Below are 23556 nucleotides of genomic sequence, written 5' to 3'. Positions count from 1 at the left end.
TTTGGGTATTTCCCAGTATTTGTCGACAACATTGGAGATTTTCTCCCGTGTGAGATTCCTGACATTCATCCGGGTTTCAGGACGTACGGCAACGCGCGGGAACCCCACGATTGAATTAGAGAGAGAGAGAGAGAGAGAGAGAGAGAGAGAGAGGGCGCGAATTTGGGCGGGAAAGTTGAGTTCGCTCTCGTCTGCTCTGCTCAGTTTTACTGTACAGAAAACGACCCTTGGGCTCTCCTATTTCTTCCCACCTCTTTCCTCTTCCTCTGCAAACCAACCCACACTTACTCAGTAAACGAGGGAGCCGGCCATTCAGGAAGGAGAAGAAGAAGCAATGGCGCCTAAGCGTCGCCGTGAGGCAACCGGGAAGTCCTCGGCCGGAGCCTCCGAGCCGAAGAAGAAGTTAGCTGCCGCCGCCGACCCTGCACCTGCCGTCGCCAAGCCCCCCTCCCAGCGGATGGCCACGCGCAGCTCTGTAAAGAATGCAGCCACCGTCCCGGCCCCGGCGACAGAGCTGCGGCGCAAGAAGGCGAAACCAACCCCTGCTGCAGAAGTCCGTGTGGAAGAGCCGCAGAAGACGATCGTCATCGAACACTGGTATCCATCTTTTTTGCTCCATTGTATTTGGCTTTTTGGGTTGTGAGAACGAGAGGCAGGTTGATGGTTTCCTTTTGCGATTCTGTTCAGGGTTTGTGCTTCATTCCATTGTGAGGGCTTCTAGGGTTTTGAGTTGGAAGCCCTAAGGTTTAAAGGTTGCTTGTGTTCTTGCGTTTCTTTTCCTTTTTCCCCAAATTATTTGTTTCCTTATTGATCATCTTTGGTTTAGACATTTTCTTCTTCATCATCATCTCTCTCTCTCTCTCTCTTGCTTTACTTGCTTTCCCTCACTGCTAGGAATCGTTGGGGCATTTTACCAAAACGTTTGCTCCTTATTGCTCTTATGCTTTCTTGTTGGGAAGCTAGTTTTTGTGTTCTTACTTTGTTTCTGGATTCTCCGTGGGCCGGTGCCTCTGTAATGGTTAGTAACGTACAATGATTTTGTGTACTTTCTTCTTAGTCATTTGTTCTTTTTGCACTCTTTTTTTTGTCTCCCCTGCATATAGATGCTATCTCAAATAGTAGAATGAAGATTGTCTGCATATGAATGTTGAGATTGTATGTATTTACTTTCGAAAAGATTTGTGTTGAGTGTTATGATGTGAGAAACACTCTTGGGTGCTTTTGTCATCGCTTCCAGTTCTTTTGTTTAATGTATGATGGGTTTGGTTTTTCACTTTATTTGTAATACGTGTTCTCAGCATGGGGAACCTCTGCTTTCACTAATTTGTTTTCGTTTTAATGCATGTGTTGCGGAAAATCTAGCAAACAATGCACCTCGTTCAAGAAAAGGGCTGAAATAGTGCAGACAGGATTGAAGAAGAGTGTCCCTGATGTTGTTGTGAAAGTGAACCCTTCCAAGGTATCCTATCTCTTTTGTCTCTCCAGGTTTCATTGCAGTGAAACAGACTAGGTTGGGATTTTGCTTTACTTAGAGGTGGTTGGGTGGTTGAATGGAATTTGCTTTGGTTCTATTGTAAGGTGTTTGGCCCAAGTCATTGCTTTGGCAAGTGTTACATCATTGTATCTATTGAGGATGCCGTGCAGGTGTAATATTTTGTGGTGACAAAGGTGCATGCATGCTTGCATTGCTGTCTGTAGTGTTGGATGGCTGGTCAAAAAAGCGGAATATTGGCTTGTCTAGAAATTGTTTTTTGGGTAATTTGTATATAGATGCCTAGCGTATGACAAATTTATGTTTAAGTTTTATATATTTTTATTAAATGTGTAATTTATATATAGATGCTTACATACGTTAGGTGCCTATATGTAAATTACCCTTTTTTGCAATAATTGACAACTTTTTATTTGCATACGTTGAGCTCTTCCAATGTTTTCTTGTTCTCATGGGAATAGGATTTGAAAATCCTTCATAGCCAAGTTGCTGTTTATTACAGTGTAGGTGAAGTTTTCCTGTGCACAAAGGTTGTCCATTGTATTATACTGCAGCATTGCCCATTCATTCCTTTTGTCTATCTCATGCTGGAGGCTCTTGGAAGTGCAGCCGACTTCTCTTTTCCATATTTTTTGGGACCAATGCCTTTCACTTGTTAGAGGTTATAGTTGCCCGCTCGCCATTTAGAATGGCACTTTGAAAGTTGTGTATCCAAGGCAATTGTTTGAAACTAAGTTTATATTTTGGATGTTTTGGTGGTTTTTGGATGGCCAAGAAAACGTTTTCCTGATTTTAATTGAAAATGCACTTGTTTTTGTAACATTATCATTTGCCACCATCAAGAAAATGATAGATTATTTTGATAAGCTATTTAATGAAAGTCATGCTCAGGATCTTGGAGACTTCTCCATTCCTTTTCATGGGATGAATCGTGACTTCATGCGCAAGATTCAAAAGAAAGAAATTGCAGAGGCTTTGAAAAAAATGAAATCAAGAAGGGCAGTTGGCCCAGACGGTATACCTATCGAGGCTTGAAAATGCTTGGGAGAGAGATTTATAATGCTTGACAAATCTTTTTAATAAGATTTGACGGACAAATAAGATGCCTAATGAGTGGAGGAAGATTTCTTTGGTGCCTTTATATAAGAATAAGGGTGATATACAAGATTGCACAAACTATCGTGGTATAAAACTCATGAGTCATATTATGAAACTTTGGGAGAGGGTGATTGAGTATAGGTTGAGGAAGGTTGTCATGATATCGGAGAATCAATTTGGTTTTATGCCTGGAAGATCAACTATGAACGCTATATATCTTCTTAGACAATTTATTGAGAGATTTAGAGAGAGGGACAAAGATTTGCATATGGTTTTTATTGATTTGGAGAAGGCATACGATAGAGTACCTAGGGATGTTTTCTGATGGACAATGATGTAGAAAGGTGTTTCTCTCAAGTACATTATTATAATTAAAGATATGTACAAAGGAGTAGTAACCAATGTCCGCACTTGTGGAGGGGTGACAACCAATTTTCCTATAACGGTTGGGTTACATCAAGGATCTGCATTAAGCCCTTTCCTATTTGCTATAGTGATGGATGAGCTTACGAGATCAATTCAAGAAAATGTGCCGTGGTGTATGTTGTTTGCTGATGATATTGTTTTGATTGATGAGTCTAAAGCTGGGGTTAATGCGAAGTTAGAATTATGGAGGCAGACATTGGAAGCAAGTGGTTTTAAGTTGAGTAAGAGTAAGACAAAATATATGGAATGCCGGTTTAGTAAGCAACGAAGTAGTGATGGGAGTGTAGTTAAGCTTGGTGAGCAAGAAATACCGGTGGATGATTGTTTCAAATATTTGGGATCTATCAGTCAAAAGTATGGAGAAATTGATGGAGATGTAAATCATAGGATAAATGTTAGGTGAATGAAATGGAAAAGTGCAACTGGAGTGTTGTGCGATCGTAGAATGCCATTGCGATTGAAGGGAAAGTTTTATAGGACGACTATTAGGCCCACTTTACTATATGGTACGGAATGTTGGGCTGCCAAGAGACATCATATTCAAAAAATGAGTGTAGCTGAGATGCTTATGCTTAGATGGATGTGTGGAAATACAATAAAAGATAAGATTTGGAACGAGGAGATACGTAAGAAGGTAGGCGTTGCACCCATTGAAAATAAGATGAGAGAGAATCGTTTACGGTGGTTTGGACATATTCGGCGAAGGCCTAATGATGCTCCAGTTAGAAGGATGGAGAAATGGAAAAATATATTAGTTAAAAGAGGTCGGGGTAGGCCTAGGAAGACATGGATGAAGATGATAGGAAAGGATATGAATGCTTTGAAGTTTGAACCTCACCGAGGACATGTCATTGGATAGAAATGATTGGAGGAGAAAGATTCATGTGAAAGACCCAGAATGATTTTCTTTTTTGGTTCATATCGCCGACCCCAATTGTTTTGGGATGAAGGCGTAGTTGTTGTTGTTGTTGTATCATTTGTCACCATATTTGTCACATCCACTTGCCACCTTTTTTGGCTAAATAATGTTTTGAGTCAAGAAATTGATAAGCGATTAAAATACCTCATCTTTTTGTTGACAGTCTAACCAAGAAAAGCAAGAAATGGTTTTTTGACCAAATCAAAGGCATTCCCAAAAATTCATGTCATAGTGGTCAGCAATTGTCGAAACTGGTTAATTCTCCAGTGAGGCTCTTTAATAATTTTCATGCAAAGTGATGGCTCTAAAAAGTTTGCAAGATGTCTCCTGATGTTGAAAAGCACCTGCATGTCATTTTTGAGACACTCCATGGTTGGAAGAATGGCAGTAGAGAAGTTGGGCAGTAGGAGGGAGGGGCAGTGAAGGTTTTTGAAACGGATGATGAGAGCCACTTGAAAAGGTTAGGTATGGAAGGAAACAATGTGGCCTAGCAAGTAAGCACTACTTGAAAAATAGGTTTTGAAAAAGTAGGCTTTTGTATTTGTATTTAAAACCACATTATAGCGTTTCAAAATTGGCTTTTTGAAAAAATGCCAAATTGAGAATGGTGTCAGCCACATAATCTTTGGAACCCTCAAAACAATGTTTTAGTTCCTAAGCCTTGATTTTTATGCCCTGCCTCAAGACAAGAAGCTTTTGCCTTTAGGCACAGGTCTGAGTTGCAAAGTTCTAAGAGGAGGTGTGCACAAGGGGATGGGCAGTAGTTTGGAGGGCAGAGCGTCATTATTATCTTTGTGTTTAAAATGGATACTGGATTTGAAAATACTTCTTTCTCTTATTGATCTATGTGTGTGTGTGTGTGTGTGTGTGTATATATATATATATATATATATATATATATATATATATATATATATATATATATATATATAACCACATAAGAGTTGCAACTTTTTTCTAAGCATTTTTTCTATTCCTGTGTTTCAATTGTTATCAAATTCAACTTCTTGATTTAAGTCTCCACAGAGTGGAATCATCATTATTAGAGTAAGATGGCATAAAAGAAGATGCATTTGATGTTTTTTTCCTCCATAAAGGGGAAGATACTAGAGACGAGGGACACCATAGGAAAAGGACTGGTCTATCACAAACTGTCCCATTGTGATCATCTATAATGACTATCATAGGAAAAAGCTTTCTTGGTATTCATGTAAAAGTGTCTTAAAAAAGACACTACAATCAAGACACAAAGTTCTTGATGAAAAACGTGTGCACAAATGCACAATAAGAACACTTGTGCACAAAGGCACAACCCACAATATCTTACAAATGCACTAAGACATAAAGAGGAATGAAACACTTTATTAGATAATGCTTGGGCTTTGTCTTAAAGCCTTGACAAAATACAAAGAGGAGAGCTCTATTTATAGAGCATCAAAAAGAGATTTTGTGGGCCTTGGAGGGGCTCCACATGTAATCGTTGGAGCCCCTCCAACGGTCACAAATGTGACCGTTGGAGGGGCCCAACAACTAAATGTGTGCCCCCTAAGGTACACAAAGTATAATATTTAAAAAGAAATAAAATAAAAATAAAAATAAAAATATATAAACATATTAAAAAAGATGAATATGCGTAAGAAGAGAAAAAGACTAAAATACCCCTATGACTGATGTATATTTGTGTATATATAATTAGATAGATACATGTGTATATGTATCTCTCTATATATATATAAAATATATATAGAATTACAATGATTTAGTATTACAATTTAACACCTCCCCTCAAACTTGGTGCATGATGACCGAAAGTTTGCCAAGAAGGAAGTTGAACCGCGGAGAACACAATGCTTTGGTGAAGAAATTTGCCAACTGATATTCTGAAGTTACATACGAAAGATCTATGACTCCTTTCAGATATGCTTCTCGAACACAGTGACAGTCCATCTCAATGTGTTTAATCCGCTTATGAAATGTATGATTTTTAGCAATATAATATGCACTCTTGTTATCACAGCAAAGCTTGGTGGGCCCTTTTACATTGATCCCTATGTCTTCTAATAGCTGATAAATCCATACAATTTCCATGGTAGCAGTTGCTATGACTCGATATTCAGCTTCAATAGAGGATAAATATACTTTTTGTTGTTTCTTGCATCTCCATGAGATCAACGAGTCTCCTTAAAACACACAAAAACCAGTGGTGGAGTGACAGTTATTTCTGTCACCTTTTCAGTCAGAGTCAATATAAGCAATTAATTTTAATTCAGAGGAAGAGGATAAAAATACTCCTTTATTTAATGTATCCTTTATGTATCTGATGATCTGCAAAATGACACTTATGTGAACAAATATTGGTGCATGTTGAAACTGGCTTGCAGTATGAACTACATGAGAAATATATGGTCTAGTAATACTTAGATACATCAATGATCCCACAAGCTGTTTGTAGGGAGTGCGATCTGTGAGGGGAATGCCATCATCAATTTTCATTTTGGTTCCTACTATAGTAGGAGTCTCACAAACTTTATCATCTGTAATATCTGACCTGTCAATAATTTCAGAGGCAAGTTTAGTTTGAGATAAAAAATATCCTTTGTGAGAGTATGCCACTTCAATACCCAAAAAACAGGTTAGAAATCCCAAGTCAGACATCTCAAACTTATCATTTAAAATTGATTTTATGCTTTTAATTCCTTTAGTATCACTTCTACTTATTAGTATATCATTCACATATAAAAGCAGTATTACTATCCTTGCATTGGTTTTTCTAACAAATAAAGCAGTGTCACTGAAATAAGATGAGAATCCATTTTCTAACATTACAAAATTAAATCTATCATACCAAGCCTTGGGAGCTTGTTTTAGACCATAAAGTGCTTTTCGAAGACGAAACACCTTTCCTTTGGGAGTCTCCATTCTTGGCGGAGCATTCATATATACTTCTTCATTTAGATCACCATTTAAAAAAGCGTTTTTAACATTCATGTGATAGATGTTTCATTTGTTAATTGAGGCATCTTACAAGGACCATTCGGGCCACAGGGGCAAATGTTTCTTCATAGTCAATCCTGTATTTTTGACTATACCCCTTAGCAACTGGTCGAACTTTATATCTCTCAAGAGATTTGTCGCTCTTAGTTTTTACCTTAAATACCCATCTACACCCTATTGTTTTCTTACCTTTGGGAAGATCTTGGAATTCTTAAGTTTTTGCCTTGTTGAGCACTCTATGTTCACAATCCATTGCTTTTATCCATTCATCATTCTTTTTGGCTTCTTCGAAGTTTCTGGGTTCTACATAGGAGTGAATGGCACTGAGACAAACTCTATGTTTAGGTGTAAAAGAATCGTATGAGATGAACCTAGAAGGTACCTTTCTATTTCTCTTGGTTCTTCGTAGGTTTTCTTCATTTGTTGAAGTCGAGCCACTAGGTTCACTGTATTTTTCAATTGCACTTCTAAAATTGCTTCTATCTCTATGAGTATATGTTATAGGATCTTTCGATGCTCTTTCATCATTGTGTTGGAAGGTAGATGGATGGAAGGAAATATTTTTCTCATCTTCATTATCACTAGCCTCATTATGAGTGAGTTCATCATCACTATCATCATTTTTAGCTAACAGCTCAAATAAAAAGGAATAATCCATATTTTCTTCGTAAGGTTCACTTCTTTTAAAACCATTAACATTTTCCAGAAAGCTCACATTTCTAGAAACATATAACTTGTCATTCTTAACATCATAACATCGAAACCCTTTTTGGGTTTCGAAGTATCCAAGGAAAGCACATGTAATGGCTTTTGGTGGGAGCTTGTCATTCTTGTCGGTAAGAACAAAGCATTTGCAATAGAAAATTCTCAACTGACTATAGTTAGGTTCTTTTGGTATACAACATTTCAAAAGACTAGATTTTGTTCAAATTTTTAGATGGTAGCCGATTTATAAGGTAGACAGATGTTAAAGCAACTTCAACCCAAAAACGTTTCGAGATGTTTTGAGAAATGATAAGGGTTCGAGTTGTCTTTATAATATGTCTATGCTTTTTTTTTCGGTTAATCCATTTTGTTGAGGAGTTTTCGGACATGATCTTTGGTGAAGAATACCGTGACTTTCAAGATAATTTTTGAATTCACTTGAAAGATATTCTCCCCCAGAGTCAGTTCTAAAGATTTTTAAGTTTTCATTAAATTGATTTTTAATCATCATATGATAGGTTTTGAAAGTCGAAAAACTTCATATTTGTGCTTAAGAAAAAATATCCAACAATATCTTGTGTAGTCGTCAACAAAGATTACATAATATGCAAAACCCCCTTTTGATAAAACTGGTGCCGATCTCCATATATTCGAATGGACAATTTCAAAAGGTCTTGTAAATATAAATCTTTGACAAAAAAGGTAATTTTTTTATTTTCCCAAGAATACAATCATTATAAGTGAAATCACTTTTACACAAGTGTTTAACAAAAGGTAAATAGGAAAGTTTTGCAACATTTGGATGTCCAAGTCTCCTTATCTCAAAAAATGTACCTAAAAGTTTTTGGGCCGAAGCCACCTTTACGGTTGTTTATTTGATAAATAGAATGCCTTAAAAAACCATTGAAAATATTTCTCCAATTGAAAAATTATTTAAAGCATCACCTCATTATAGTAGGTTAAGAGACTTTGGATGTAAGTGTTTCATTCTTACTAATAAAAATGATAAACTTTCTTCCAAAAACCAAAAGGGATACAGATGTTATGACATTGAAAAAAAACAAATTGTATGTTTCACGAAATGTCATATTTCTTGAAAAAGAAAATGGTTTTACCCAAGAATAAATCCAAGAGAGTTGTGATTATTCATTTCTTTTTTATCTTATCAATGAACGTGAAACATGTACTCATGATGTGCATAAGAGTGAAAATGAAGTTTTTAGTCATGAAGACGTACCTCATGATAACGTATAAACTTATTCTCGACGTACAAAAAATCATCCACCATGTGCATTGAAAAGATATTCACAAAACCAAGATATGGGTTCATCTAGTATTAGAAGATCCATAAGAATTTCAAAAGCCCCTAGTAGATTTGTATCCTATGTCTCCTTTGAGCCAAGGTACAGATCATGTCTTATGGCCCATACATTCCTATATAGAACCGATTTCCTACTACGAAGCAAAAAATCATCAAGAGCGGATTAAGCAATGAATGACGAATTAGAAGCATTAGAAAAGGCAAAAACTTGGGAAATTCAAACATTACCCAATGGTAGAAAAACTATGGGATGTAGATGAGCCTACAAAGTTAAAACTAAATGGGATGGAACATTGGAAAGATATAAAGCTAGACTTTTAGCCAAGGACTACAATCAAGAATATGAGATAGATTATGACGAGACCTTTGCTCTAATTGCTCGGATGACAACTGTTAGGACTCTAATTTCTATAGCCTCAATTAAAAAATTGTCTATTTTTCAAATGGACGTGAAAATTGCCTTTTTAAATGATGATCTGGATGAGGAAGTGTATATGGATCCTCCACTAGGCTTACATTTAGCACATGGGAAAATTCTTCGGTTACGCAAAGCATTGTATGGTTTGAAACAAGCCTCTAAAACTTGGTATAATAAGTTCAGTACTTTGATGACAAAACTGAATTTTAAATCTTGTTATACTGACACTACATTGTTTGTTAAGTCTTCAACTTCAGGAATAATGATATTACTACTTTACGACGATGACATGATTATCATAGGAGGTGACAAACAGGGAGTAAATCAAATAAAAAATGTCCTCAAAGATAATTTTGAAATAGAAGTGGCTTACTCACATCGTGGTTATTTTTTATCTCAGACAAAGTATATAGTAGAAATAATAGAACGATCAGGACTTATGGACGATAAATGAGTTGATACTTCAGAAGTTATAAATGCAAAAATGAAGATAGATTATGGAGAACCTCTAAAGGATCCTACTCCATACAGACAAATGATTGGAGCCTTGTCTTATCTATCCATTACTCGACCTGATCTTTCTCATGCTATTCATTCTGTTAGTCAGTTCCAACATGCTCCCACTATAGTACATATGAGTGTTGTAATGAGAATTATTAGCTATATTAAAAATTCAATCAATTATGGATTATTTCTATCATCCTCTTCCTCTTTGGAAGTCATTGCATATTATGACTCTGACTGGGGAGGGGATGTAAATGACAGACGCTCAACCACTAGTTCTTGTGTTTTTGTAAGTGATTTTTTGATTTCATGGCGATGCAAAAAGCAACAGAATTTGTCTCTCTCTTCCACGGAAGCTGAGTATCGTGTCATGGCAATAACCACATATGAGTTGGTTTGGTTGAGACAACTTCTCGAAGATATGGGAGTTCATATTGTGGAACTATCAAAATTATGTTGTGACAACAAGAGCGCTGTATACATTGCAAGCAATCATACATTTCATGAGAGGAACAAACATATTGAAATGGATTGCCACTACGTTCGTGAAGAATTTCTGAGGAAGACCATCACATTGCCCTACGTTCCGTCTAAGTATCAACTAGTAGATTTCTTCAACAAAGCGCTTTCATCTTCCACATTCCACTTCCTTCTTGGCAAACTCTCGGTTGTGCCACCATGAGTTTGAGGGGGGTGTTAAAGTATGTATATATATACACACACACGGGCACACACACACGTGCTTGTAAACCAAAATACCCAACAAGGGTATTCGGTCTTTTCACTATATTTGGTGTCCACCATCTTTTTTCTTTTTTTTTTTCCTTTTTATTTTACCTTTATTTTCTGTATTTTTTACCCTTTTTGATTTTTGGGTTTTTTGGGACAGATCCAATATAGCTGTTGGAGCTGTTCCCAACAGTCATAAATATGATATGACTATTGGGAGCAGCCCAACAGCCATATTGGGCTGCTCCCATGTGGCTCTTTCTCTATAAATTGGCCTCAGGGCCTTGGGTTGTATTATCCTCTCTAGAGTGAGGTTTCTTATTCAATAACAATCATTCTTGACCCTTGTGTGGGTGTTTTTGCTTATTCAATCAAGTATAATGCTTGATTGAAGTGTGTTCTTACAAGTTCATAAGTGACTTTTGTTGGAGTTGATCTCTTTCATTACACTTGTGAGAGTATAGAGGCCACTAGTGCTTGATCTCTTTTCACCCAAGCAACATAATCTGGATTTCTGACAAGAACAGTAGATGACACCCCTTTATCATCCTTCTTTTCTTGCGAAATAAACTTTGGAGGGGTTGAGATCGATCCATCCAGATGACAAGAGAAATCTTGGCTCCTTATAAAAGGAACTATATGTCTTTTTCAGGTCAAGAAGTTAAAATTATTTTGCTTTTTGGAGTCCAATTGACTGAGGAAATTAGAAGGCCTGGATGTGAAAAAGATGAATCCATTCTAAAGGAAGAAGAAATTTTCTGGACCAAAATTTTTGTTCACGAAGAAATCATCCACTCGAATATTCTCTCGAATATTCAGTCCTTTTTTTTTCCAGGAAATTATGACAAAGATTATATTCGAGTATGATCATAAGACATTAAGAGAACATCTAATAAAAAAGTGAATCAACTAAAGATTCATTTCGGATTGAGCAAAACGTGAAACAAAGATATGAATATTTTGAGATGGACGATTATTGTAAACTAAGGCAGCACAAGAATTAATTTTGGAGAACCGATGTCTGTTCACGTCTAGAAAGTAAAAAACGAGAATCACTTTTTAGGTAGCAAAAAAAAACTTTAGATTAACGAGAGCCTCTTAAAATCGATCAGTCGATTCTAAGCTTTTAGATTGAAGAAAAGAGTTCAAATTTGAGAGAAAAGAAGGCAGATGAGTGTTGACATCCTTACCAGACGGTAAATCAGAAAGGAATGAAGAAGTTGCAGAAATCCGATCCTAAAATCAGAAAAAGGAATCTAATCCTAAAGAAGAGGATCAAATTTGAGAAAGAAAGAGACAGGTGGGATAATGCCGTCCTTACCAGACCGAAAATCAGAAGAGAAGGAGAAGATGAAGAGGTGCAGAGATCGAGATTTGAAGAAGAAAGAGTTTTCTTGACTTGAAGGTTCAAATCATCTCCTGGGTTATTCTTTCTGAAAAACAATCTTGGGCCTATTTTTAATGTTGCTCTGATACCATGTTAAAACGTGATGTCCTCTATACTCACCTGCGCAAGAAGAAAGAAGAACAATAGAAGAAAAAGGGGCTGCAGTTTCACGTCTGAATAACTCAACATGTTTTTCAATAGCATTAGGTTATAAGTACAACACTAATATAATTTTTAGGGTACGAAAATACCCTCTAATGAATAGGAGAAATACAACATTATATAAATCAGATCTGGTACACAAGTCGGGTTTGGTACTGCCCAAACCCGACTTGGATCCAAGATCCAATAGCGACTTCTTTTCAGGTGGATGGTCTTCGATATGTCGAGTATAGGTTTGAATTTCATTATGAGATAGGTCTATACCATCAAGTCCCTCGTTCACATTCCCATGTGCATCATGAGTGTCCTCGTTGTCACTCTCATGCACATCATGAATGTTTTCACATCTTTCATGTTCATTGACAAGGTCAAAAAGAAATGAATAGTCACAATTCTCTTTGATATTTTCTTTACCAATCCTATTTTCGTTTTCAAGAAAAGTAACATTTCTTGGAACATGCAATTTGTTTCTTTTAGTATCATAACATCTATATCTCTTTTGATTTCGGCATGGCCTAAAAAAACAAAAGGAATTTCTGTAACGCCCCAAAATTTTAACCCAAATTTAAGAGGATTTTTTTTTTATAATAGTGGAATCAAGAAATAATATAGGGTTAAGCATTTCGAGACATTACAGTGGAGAGAAAACCCAACACATTTATTTCATTTCAATGTCAATGAAAAATCATCAGAGTTTTAAATGATATGAACAATTAAAAATTACATTAAACCCAAGCGATCCTTGGAACAATAAATCCAAAAACCTCGGTCCGATGCCTCATCCCGCAGCCGCTCATAAACCATATTCTTTACCTGAAAAATAGTAAATTGATTGGAATTAGACTGCCACGTCTAAGTAGGAATTACTGTAATTCTTCTTGCCAGTATATCGTGTGTCAAGTATGTGATGTGGGTGCTGTGTGTGATTTTCAGCCTATACATAAGCACGTAAAGAAATCTATGCAACGACAATAATAATTATATATCTAAGCAGGTAAGTAGATTATGCAACAGTTATAATTAAGCAAGTAAAGCATTTTATGCGACAACAACAATTGAGCAAGTAAGACATTTAAGCAATTAAAACATATTCTACAACAACAATAACAGTCATGCATAACCTACATGTAGCAATCGCAATATGCATTCGATTATCTCTTATCTACCCATTTCAGTATTTCATCTCATCACAAGCTCAGAACATGCTGGAAGAATGTCACCATGTCTTTCTAGTAACTCCACTCACTGTGATACCTAAAATATTCTAATTGATGTTTATTTTTTTTCTTATCCCGCGGGTACACACGAGCCGAGACAACCATCACTGAAGAGAACGTTCGGGGGTATATTATTCAACAGTATTTTATTAACCCGAACATTCTAACTGTGACTGAAATCCCAAGGGAGCGGCCAGTGACCGAGAGAAACTCCCAAAGGCCAAAACCAAAACATTATGCATCCTTAACTTCTGCAGAAGAACAAAGAGCTACCACCTAAGACATATTGGTAGTCCAGGTCCCCCCAACTCCGAGGACTAGGGACGAACGAGTCGCTTTACGCTCGAACCAAAACACATGTCCTCGAAGTTTGTACCACCTACCCTCTCCAAGGTAAGCCCGAATCTGAGTGGGTTAATCGTTTCTTTTAATTCATTTCCCGAAGTACATGGCATTTCCCCAACTTCCTTCTACTACCACAGCAGTAGAATTCTCAACCTTAGTCATTTTACCAAGGTGTATAGAACAGTCCCAATCCTTTGTCATATTAATTGCATAACCCACCCAAAGTGCTCTTGTGCCTTTAAACCAGTCAAGCACGAATGCCCTGGTGCCTTTAAACCAGTCGGGCAACAAGAATTAAATTTAAGTTTCTTATCAGTATTATGATCATTATTATAAATGCTTCAGTACCTTTAAACTGTAAAGTACCAAGACCTCGGTACCTTTAAACCGGTCGGTCGCACAACCCTTATGATTAAGTTTTCATCATTTTTTTCTTGCCATAACACACAAGCTAATAGCCCAACTACCCGTATCGGGTAATCCATTCATATTGCCCATTATGCAAAGCACAAATTCATATGTCATTAAGTACACCATCATACATTTGGAACCAATCTAACAACCTCATTCCTCAAACACAGTTAACATACCGCATACAAGCAATTCAAATCATACACTTTTTGACGAGAAGCAGTGCAATCTAAGCATGTGGTATTTCATGTAAATCAGTCACAACACTAGAGAAACCTGGAAGAATGCAATTTATTGTTTAACATTGGAGAATAAGCATCTTAATGGCCATTTGAACCTTCTAGATGATATACACTTAATGGGCATTGGAACATTTTAAGAAATATGCATTTGAACCAACTAAATTATGTAGCTTAATTTGGACAATAGAGATTTTGTCACTTAATATGCAATTGAACAAACTTATCATCAGCTAAGTACACACATAAGGTATGGCTTAATATACAATCGAACATCAACCTTATATGTGATTAAATCTCCGGATTTGAAAATCACATATTTCCCCTTAGTGACCACAAGGATTGAATTTTACTGAAAACGTACCTGTACCAGTCGTGGCTTTACCAAAAAGATCTATTTTTTTTTCATATATATATGTCCTATGACAACCACAAAATACAATACTAGGCATTTAAAACAATATTTCAACGTGTAATGTTCTTACAATCTGATCAGGGATTTACCTATTTAGCAATGCAGAGTACTGTATTTAAAGTACATATTATACTGTGTATTCATAATGTAGGTGCAACCAATGATCCTTTGGGGAAGGCCATTGCATCTTGCCATATACCAACACCAACACCTATATGATGCAGATACTTGCTGCATTATCCCTACTACCGTACTGACTTGCTGTATTAACGAGAACGCCAGCTTTGAACACTTTCCAAGTGGAGAGGTAGCTAGACCACAATCTAGGTACCCAAATTTATTTGGCAAGATCTTATGAAACTATATACTCGATTCTACGTCATGCATGACTATTAAACCAACAGTCCACAGAATCAAAAGACATCCTCTAGGTTGAATTGACACTTGATGGAATGGAAAAGTATGCAAAGTAGCCCACAGGACATAGTAACATCGTTACAACATAGCCTTGAGCACTTAGAAGGTGTAACCGGAATCGAGATCCTATATGCAATTCATTTATGAAAATATCTTTCCATGACAAACAGTAACCTGTCGAACAGAGGTATACGACCTGCTAATTTAGGGTATATAAGAGAATATATATATATATATATACCATTAACATGCCTGATTTATAGTATTGAATACACAGAACCAGAATCATGAATAGTATTGGATAAACATAACACTCAATCATATGCACCAGACTTACATCAGGGGACTTATTCATACGCAGGGACCTATATATAACTGTTTTCAGAAACATACAGGTTCATATACAGGACGTATACCAGGAATGCAGAGGAAATCCTATCATTCCAAACCAAAACCTTCATTCACAACGCTAGGCATATAAAGTACCAAAAAAAAATGACACAACAGGGATTTCCCCCAAGATCCATACTTACTGAAAAGCAAATTTGGGTAGAGCATGCTTACAGAACCAAGCACACAACTTACGTTATGCAGAAAATCGTAATTTGAGAAATTAAAACTTTAAAGAGAGAGACATCTACACAGGCTCGGTCACGCCGATTGGCTGTGCAACAACCCATTCCATTACTTGCAACAAAATATATTACTGAATCATTTAAACCCCCTTTTTTTTGTAGCCTAAAACGAAACCCTATAGCAGGAATAGAAAACCCCTTTTTATACTTCTTTGACAGACTTACAAAACCCCCAAATCAACGATTTGGGGTTCACCGTGAAATCCCGAATAGCAACTCGATTCCCCCAGATTTAAATCCATGCCAAACACTCTATCTCTTTACTATTGAAATTCCAAAATCCCCAAATCGGAGATTCTGGAATATTCGGTAGCTTAAACCCTAAATCCCTAAAATTTCTTGTCGGATTTGGGATTCACTGCACTCGTAAATCCCCATTCACTGCCCCCGCACCCCATACTCGACCCACAGAATACCCAAAAGAAAAAAAAACAGGAAAACCTACCTGTTTCGACGACGAGGAGGTGGCTGTTGCAGTCAGGGAGATCGCCGACATCGGTTGCTCCTGCTGGCGAGCTCGGGTCGAGAGGGACAGTGAGACAGTGAGTGCGGGAGGAGAAAGAAGAGGCGAGTGGGAGGAAGAGAGGTGTGGGAGGGGAGTAATTAAGGAGGGTGGCCCCGAAACGGAAGGAAGCGGTTACCTTCCTCCCTTCGCTCGGCGGCTGCGCACCCAGAAGCCTTCACTTAACGTGTTAGGGTTCAAAATGAACCCTAACACGATTTATTGTTGTTTTTTTTTTTTTTTCACTTACCTCTTTACACGGGGCATGGCCTCGGGTCCGAGTCCGAGACCCTGGATCCAGACGCAATATGGATCCACGACAACTCTGCGGAGTGGATTCGAAGATCGGACCCAAATAGATCCAATTACAGATCCACGTGATATGTTTATTTTATTATATATACATATATATATTTGTATAGTTATATATATATGGTTCCTTTATGGATCCTTTTAATAAATCTGGATCCAGGAATCTGAAGTTTTAATTATATGATTTGGAACTATGGATCCAAATGAATTCTTATGGATCCAACTAAATATACATTGATCCTTACGGTTTCCATACAAGGATCCAGATTTATATTGAAGTTCCGATGTCGAAGATCCAAATGCAATGTTATGGATCCGAACATCGCCTAGGCTATACCAATCCCACTAAAGTGTTGTAGACCCAATATAGAAATTTTATCAATAAAAATTTGATTTAAACTTCGAGGATCCAATCCATTTGACCAAAATCTATCATTAAATATTTAATTTAAGGTTCGTGGTCCAATATCTAAGATACGAATGGAATATCGAAGTTCTAATCAGGATATTAGGGATCCAACATTGAAGATCCAAATAGAGTATCTGATATCCGAATACAAATAACACATACAATAATAAAAATATCTGATATTCCGTTCAAGAACATAAATTTGAGTTTATTTACCGGATAAAATTCGCGGGTATTACAATTTCTTTTGGGGAAGGTTTGTCATTTTTGTTGGTAAGGACATGACATTTGCAACCAAAGACTCAACCTTTTATAATCAGGAGATGTTTTAAATAAATTTTCAATAGGTGAAATGTTTTCAATGTTTTTTTAAGGCATTCTATTTATCAAATAAATAGTTGTAAGAGCGGCTTCGGCCCAAAACATTTTTGGAACATTTCTTGATATAATAAGTGTTCTAGTGGTCTCAACAACATGTCTATACTTCCTTTCGGCTAGTCCATTTTGTTGAGGAGTATAAAGACAAGATTTTTTATGGATAATCTCATATTAGTCAAGATAATTTTTGAGCTCTTTTGACACAAATTCTCCTCCAGAATCAGTTCTAAAGATTTGAATATTGGTTTTAAATTGAGTCTTTATATATCAATGAAATTTTTTAAAATAATCAAATACTTCAGATTTGTGTTTTGAGAAAAAGTATCCAAGAGTGCCTACTATAATCATCATCCATAAACACAACATAATAAAATACTCTTTTAAATTCAATCGGAACTAGTCCTCGTACATTTGAATCTACCAACTCAAATGGTTTTTTAGATATAAAATGTCTTGGCCCAAAGGGTAAAGATTTTATTTTACCAAGGATGCAATCTTCACAAACAAAATCTCTTTCTTTATAACTTGTAAGAAATGAAAACAAGTGTAATTTGGACATACTAAGATGCCCTAGTCTTTTGTGCCAATTTTCTATATCTTTCTTTTTCACAAAATTACAAAAGGTACGTTTTGATAACTCAAGATTGTCTATAACATAGAGATCTCCTCTTCTATGGCCTCGCTCAATCTGCTTCTTGGACTGAAGATCCTGTATTAAACAATCATTAGATGAAAATAAAACTTTACAGCCATGATTCACAATTTGAGAAACGGATAAAAGGTTTAAAGTCATTTTTGGTACTATAATATTTTGTATAAAGAAGGTTTGTTGTTTTTCAAAAACACCAAAACTTTTAATTTTTAAGGAAGTTCTATCGTCAGTTGAAACATAAGAGTTATTTGGGTTAGTATGATATTCAGATAATATGGACTTATTTGGAGTCATATGGAAAGTGACACCGAAGTCAAGGAACCAAGTCTTACTAGGGTCACTACTTGTGGATACAACAACCTCCGAAAAGGAAGATACTTGATTTTTAAACATTGGTTGTAGTGCCTATTAGAATATGAATGGACATGGATCCCTTATTGGATCCATATCCATTTTGTGTTTTATAATGTTGTAATTTGTTTTTCTTATAAAGGGCATTTTTGTCTTTGTAAAAGGGTTATAACCCTATTTAATATAATGAAGGTTTATAACAGTCGACGGTATGAAAAGGGGCTGCTGATTCTCAGAAAGCACGAGTTCCCATCTTCCTCCCTTCCCATGCCTTTCTCGATCTTCCCAACAAGTCCTGCAAGTCGAAGGGTAGATTTTTCATGGTATCAGAGCTGAGAGCCTAACAACGTCATCAGATTCTTCCAGAAAGTGCGTCAAAGAGGTGCTTCAAAATCCAAATCCTTCTTCTACCGTCGTCTTATTATTTCTTTTCTTTTTCCTCTGGTATTCTTTTCTCTCAGTCCCTTTCTGTTTCTTCTTTTCTCTTAACGCCTCTTTTGTGTTTCTCTCTTAACGTCCCAATTTTTTTCCCTCCCTGGGTTGCTGTTAATACGTGATACAACTCTGTTCTTTCTTTCATTCATATTACTTTCTGGGTTGCTGTTAAAACGTGATAAACCTCTGTTCTTTTCTTTCATTCATATTATTTTATGGGCTGCTGTTACAACTTCCTTTCATTTATATTTATTTTTTTGGGTTACTGTCCTTAAAATCAGAAAATCAATATATTTTTGGTTGATTCTTTGAACTCTGATCTGCGTATTTTGTTGTGGGTATCTTTCCTGGATCACGATACACCTTCATTTCAGCATATGCCTCTTGTTTTACATCACATCAACATATTGTTTGAGTATTTGGATTCTATTGACAATATTATCAGCCTTCAGTTTTGAATATTTGGATTTTATTTTGCTGACATCGTTAGCCTGATAAAAAAATCGGTCATGGACCCTTCTTTCTCCCAATCTGCTCTTTATTCTAGCTTTGGTTTAGGGCGCGGACGTGTGGACAATTATTTTGGTGGAGGACGAGGAAGAGGTAGGGGTGGGCAAGGAGGACGAGGATTGCTCCCCACTCCCAGTGGATCATCCAATTTATTTGCAGGAAGTCAGAACAACAAGAGTATTCCCATTTGCTATCATTGCAACAAACATGGCCACATCAAAGCCAACTGTTGGTTCAATCCCCAAAATCCTCAAAACCGCAATCGAATACAAAACAATAGAAATGTTGCTACATCAGGATCTGCGGGTACCTTTCGGGTTCGTGATGATGCTAAGGATCTTCTCTTGTCTGCTATGGCTTACCTGAACCTAAAACAGAATGACAATGGAATATGGTATGTTCACTCTGGGGCAACAACGCATGTCACTGGAATTGCAGGTAAGTTCTTTACTTTAATCCCCTATTTTGGTAAATCTAATATTGTAACTGGAGATGAGACTCGCCACCCTATTTCAAATATAGGCAACGTCCTCATTCCTTTGTCTGAATCCTCATCCATTGCTTTATCTAATGTTGTTCATGCACTAAATATAAAGAAAAACATTGTTTCTGTGTCTAAGCTTGTTGATTCTACCAATTCATCTTTTGAATTCACTCCTACTTCTGTCTTTGTCAAGGATCTTCAAACGAAAAAGATGTTCGCTAAAGGGGAGCGACGTGAAAACATGTATATCTTCAATGAATATCCAACCTCTACTGTTCTGAAGCCCCCCAAGTCTGATCACATTTCTAGAAGTGTTTTGAGTATATCCCAATGTAATAAGCCAAAACTTTGGCATTCCTGTCTTAGTCATTTTAGTCAAGTCTTTATTGAAAAATTAGTGTTAAATGGTTTCCTTCCAGAGTTTGTTTCACCCTCGTTGAAAAATAAATTGTGTTCCAGTTGTCAGGTCTGGAAAAGTCATGTACTTCCTTTTCATCAAATAAATAAAAGAGCTTCCATGCCTTTTGAGATAATATGCTCTGATGTTTGGGGCCCAACCCCCAATGTTTCCTCTTCTGGAAGTAAATATTATGTATCCTTTATTGACAAATTTTCTCGCTTTACCTTGATATTCTTAATGAAACACAAATCAGAGGTTTGTCTTATTTTTCATCATTTTCATGCCTACGTTAAAACCCAATTCTCTCAAAATATTCAAATTCTCCAATGTGATGGAGGTGGTGAGTATTCCTCGAGTTTTTAGATTTTCTCTAAGATAATGGGATACATCATAGAGTTTCTTGCCCGTACACTCCACAACAAAATGGAATTGCTGAACGCAAACACAGACACATTGTGGAAAGTGCAATGATCATGATGCATGGTTCTAACGTCCCTATTAGTCTTTGGACAAAAGCTTTTCATACTGCCACTCATGTGATAAATCGTCTTCCTACGCCCATTCTTGAAAATCAGTCTCCCTATTATGTTCTCTATGGTGTACATTCAGCTTATGATGAGCTACGAGTTTTTGGATGCCTATGTTATGTTCATATTGATAGATCGCTGAGAACTAAATTTTAGGACAAAGCCTCTGTATGCCAATTTGTTGGTTTTGCGGATGAACACAAGGGTTACATGTGCTATGATCCTGCAAGTAAAAGAATCAGAATTTTCAGAAATGTTGTTTTTGATGAAAATAGTTTTCTGGAGAATGAAGCTGATCACAATCGTGAACATATTGACACTACTGATAATTGGTATGATCCATGGCTCAGTGCTGAACTTATTTCACATGGTGCAGAACACACTAATCTGGCTTCTGAAAGCATATGTGATGAGGCAACTTCAGATGAGGAATCAAGAATAGAATGTTTGAGATACAAAGGAAATGTCTATACCAGGAGGCTCAAAGAGCAAACCGATGTGCCTGCTGAAGAACACGTGGCATTGTCCAATAACAGAGAGGCACCAAGAAGATCTGGCAAGATAAGACATCCTATTGAAAAGTGGGTGAGTTATGATAATTTTTCAATGGATTTTTAGGTTTTTCTATCCAAGATGGAAAAACACGAAGAACCACTTGGTTTTTGTCAAGCTATTCATTCTAACAAATGGATTGAAGATTAAATATGGGAGATAGTTGGGCGTCCCCCAGACAAAAATGTTGTTGGGCGTCCCCCAGACATAAATGAGGAAATCGAGGCACTTCATGAATGTCAAACATGGAAGATAGTTGGGCGTCCCCTAGACAAAAATGTTGTTGGCTCAAAATGGGTTTATAAGATTTAATATAAACCGGATGGTAGCATTGAACAGTACAAAGCACGCCTTGTTGCCAAAGGTTTTACTCAAGAATACAGTCAAGATTACGAGGTGACATTCAGCCCAGTGGTGAAAATGGGAACTATTCGTATTATTCTTGACTTGACAATTGAACATTAGTGGACTCTTAGTCACCTTGATATTAAAAATGCATTTCTGCATGGGGACTTAAAGGAAGAAGTTTACATGGAGCAATCTCAAGGTTATGCAGAGGGAGACCCAAAGAAATATGTATGCAAACTAACCAGAGCATTGTATGGCTTAAAGCAAGCTTCCAGATCATGGTTTGAAAGCTTCTCCTTAGAAATTCAGAACCACGGTTCGTGATCACTGGTAATGTCCCTGACCACATTCAGCGAATTAAAGTGCTACTAAGTATGCGGTTCAAGATGAAAGATCTTGGGGAACTGAGATATTTTCTCAGTGTAGATGTGGACAAACATGATGGAAAAATGTCATTGACTCAACACAAAGACACTCTTGATCTTCTGGCCAAAGCAAAAATGAGAGATTGCAAACCTCTACCTACACCTAGTGTTATCAATCAAAAGCTCAACATTTGTGATGGTGAGTTGCATCCTGATGCAAGCAAGTATCGCAGTATAGTGGGCATGTTACAGTACCTCACTTTTACTAGACTAGACATCGTATATTTTGTAAACAAGTATCTCAGTTCATGTATGAACCCAAAACTGGTCACATGGATGTCGTCAAACGTATTCTTCGCTATCTAAAAGGCACGGTGGGTGATGGACTCACATATGTTCAGTCTTCATGTGGGACACCAAACCATGATATATTGGTTTACACAGATGCCGACTGGGCAGGGGACTCAGATGAAAGGAGATCTGTTTCAGGATACTGTGTTTTTATTGGAAATAATCTTGTCTCATGGAGCAACAGAAAACAGAAGGCTGTAGCAAGATCTAGCATAGAAGCTGAGTATAGATCTATGACAGCTGCTACAGCTGAAGTGACCTGGATTAGACATCTACTTACAGAGATTGAAGATAATATCTCAAGTTCGAATCTTATGTGTGATAATAAAAGTGCCATACAAATTGCAATCAATCCTGTTCATCACAGTCGGACCAAGCATATTGAGATTGACCAACATTTCATCAGACAAAAGATAACAGACAAAGAAATTGAACTAGTTTATGTAAAATCCCATAAAAAAAATCTGTTTGGACCCGGGCCGGGTCGGGTTCGGACCCGACCCGGGCCCCTTTTTATGTTAGGGTTTTAAGAAAAACCCGAGCATTCGGGCGCTGCTATCCACCCCCCTTCTCCCCCTTCTCTTGCGGGAAGATTTGGGAAACCCACCAGGGGTTTCCCCTTCCGGTGCCCCCTTCGCCTTTAAGAGAGAGGTCGGAGGGCGAGGGGAGTCTCGCCTCCCTCTCACAGCCCTCTCGAGCTTCCTCCCCCGCGCCGGTCTCCTTCCCTGCTGCGCCCGCCGCCGACGCCGGGAACCACCCCCCCCCAGGTACGCCGTTCTTCTCTTCTCCTCCCTCTTTTCTTCCTCACCCCCCCTCCTTGTCACCTCGTCGGGAGGCCGGCAGGCTCGCAGCCGCTGCCGCAGGCCTCCCACTGCCTCCCTGTACCATCGGGGCTCCGATAGGTGGCTTACGCAGCCCCTGTCGTCCCCTTTTCTCGATGGGGATCGCCGGCAGGGGACCTGAGGCCCCTGCGACCCCCCTCCCTGTCACCTCGCCGGGAGGCCGGCAGGTGGCTCACAGCCACTGCCGCGGCCTCCCACCGCCTCTCTGTGTCGCCATGGCCCCGACAGGTGGCCTACGCGGCCCTTGTCATCCCCGTCTCCCTCTGCGAATCGCCGGAGTGCCGGCAGGGGACCGGTGGCCCCT

General features: G+C 37.7%; 1 protein-coding gene across 1 annotated transcript in view; it reads left to right on the top strand.

Annotated features, from left to right (window-relative positions):
* Positions 1–305: 305 nt before the first annotated feature.
* Positions 306–23556, top strand: part of LOC149842272 (uncharacterized) — a 41931-nt gene continuing 18680 nt past the window's right edge. The window contains exons 1-2 of the mRNA XM_090001345.1: positions 306–597; positions 1363–1459. Coding sequence (XP_089857471.1) covers positions 335–597; positions 1363–1459 — 360 coding nt within the window. The 5' untranslated portion in view covers positions 306–334. The remainder of the gene's footprint in view (positions 598–1362; positions 1460–23556) is intronic.

This window comes from Nuphar pumila, chromosome 3 (genome assembly GCF_984573655.1).
Source record: "Nuphar pumila chromosome 3, dmNupPumi1.hap1.1, whole genome shotgun sequence".
NCBI classification, from domain to species: domain Eukaryota; kingdom Viridiplantae; phylum Streptophyta; class Magnoliopsida; order Nymphaeales; family Nymphaeaceae; genus Nuphar; species Nuphar pumila.
This window is presented reverse-complemented; position numbering and strand designations above follow the sequence as displayed.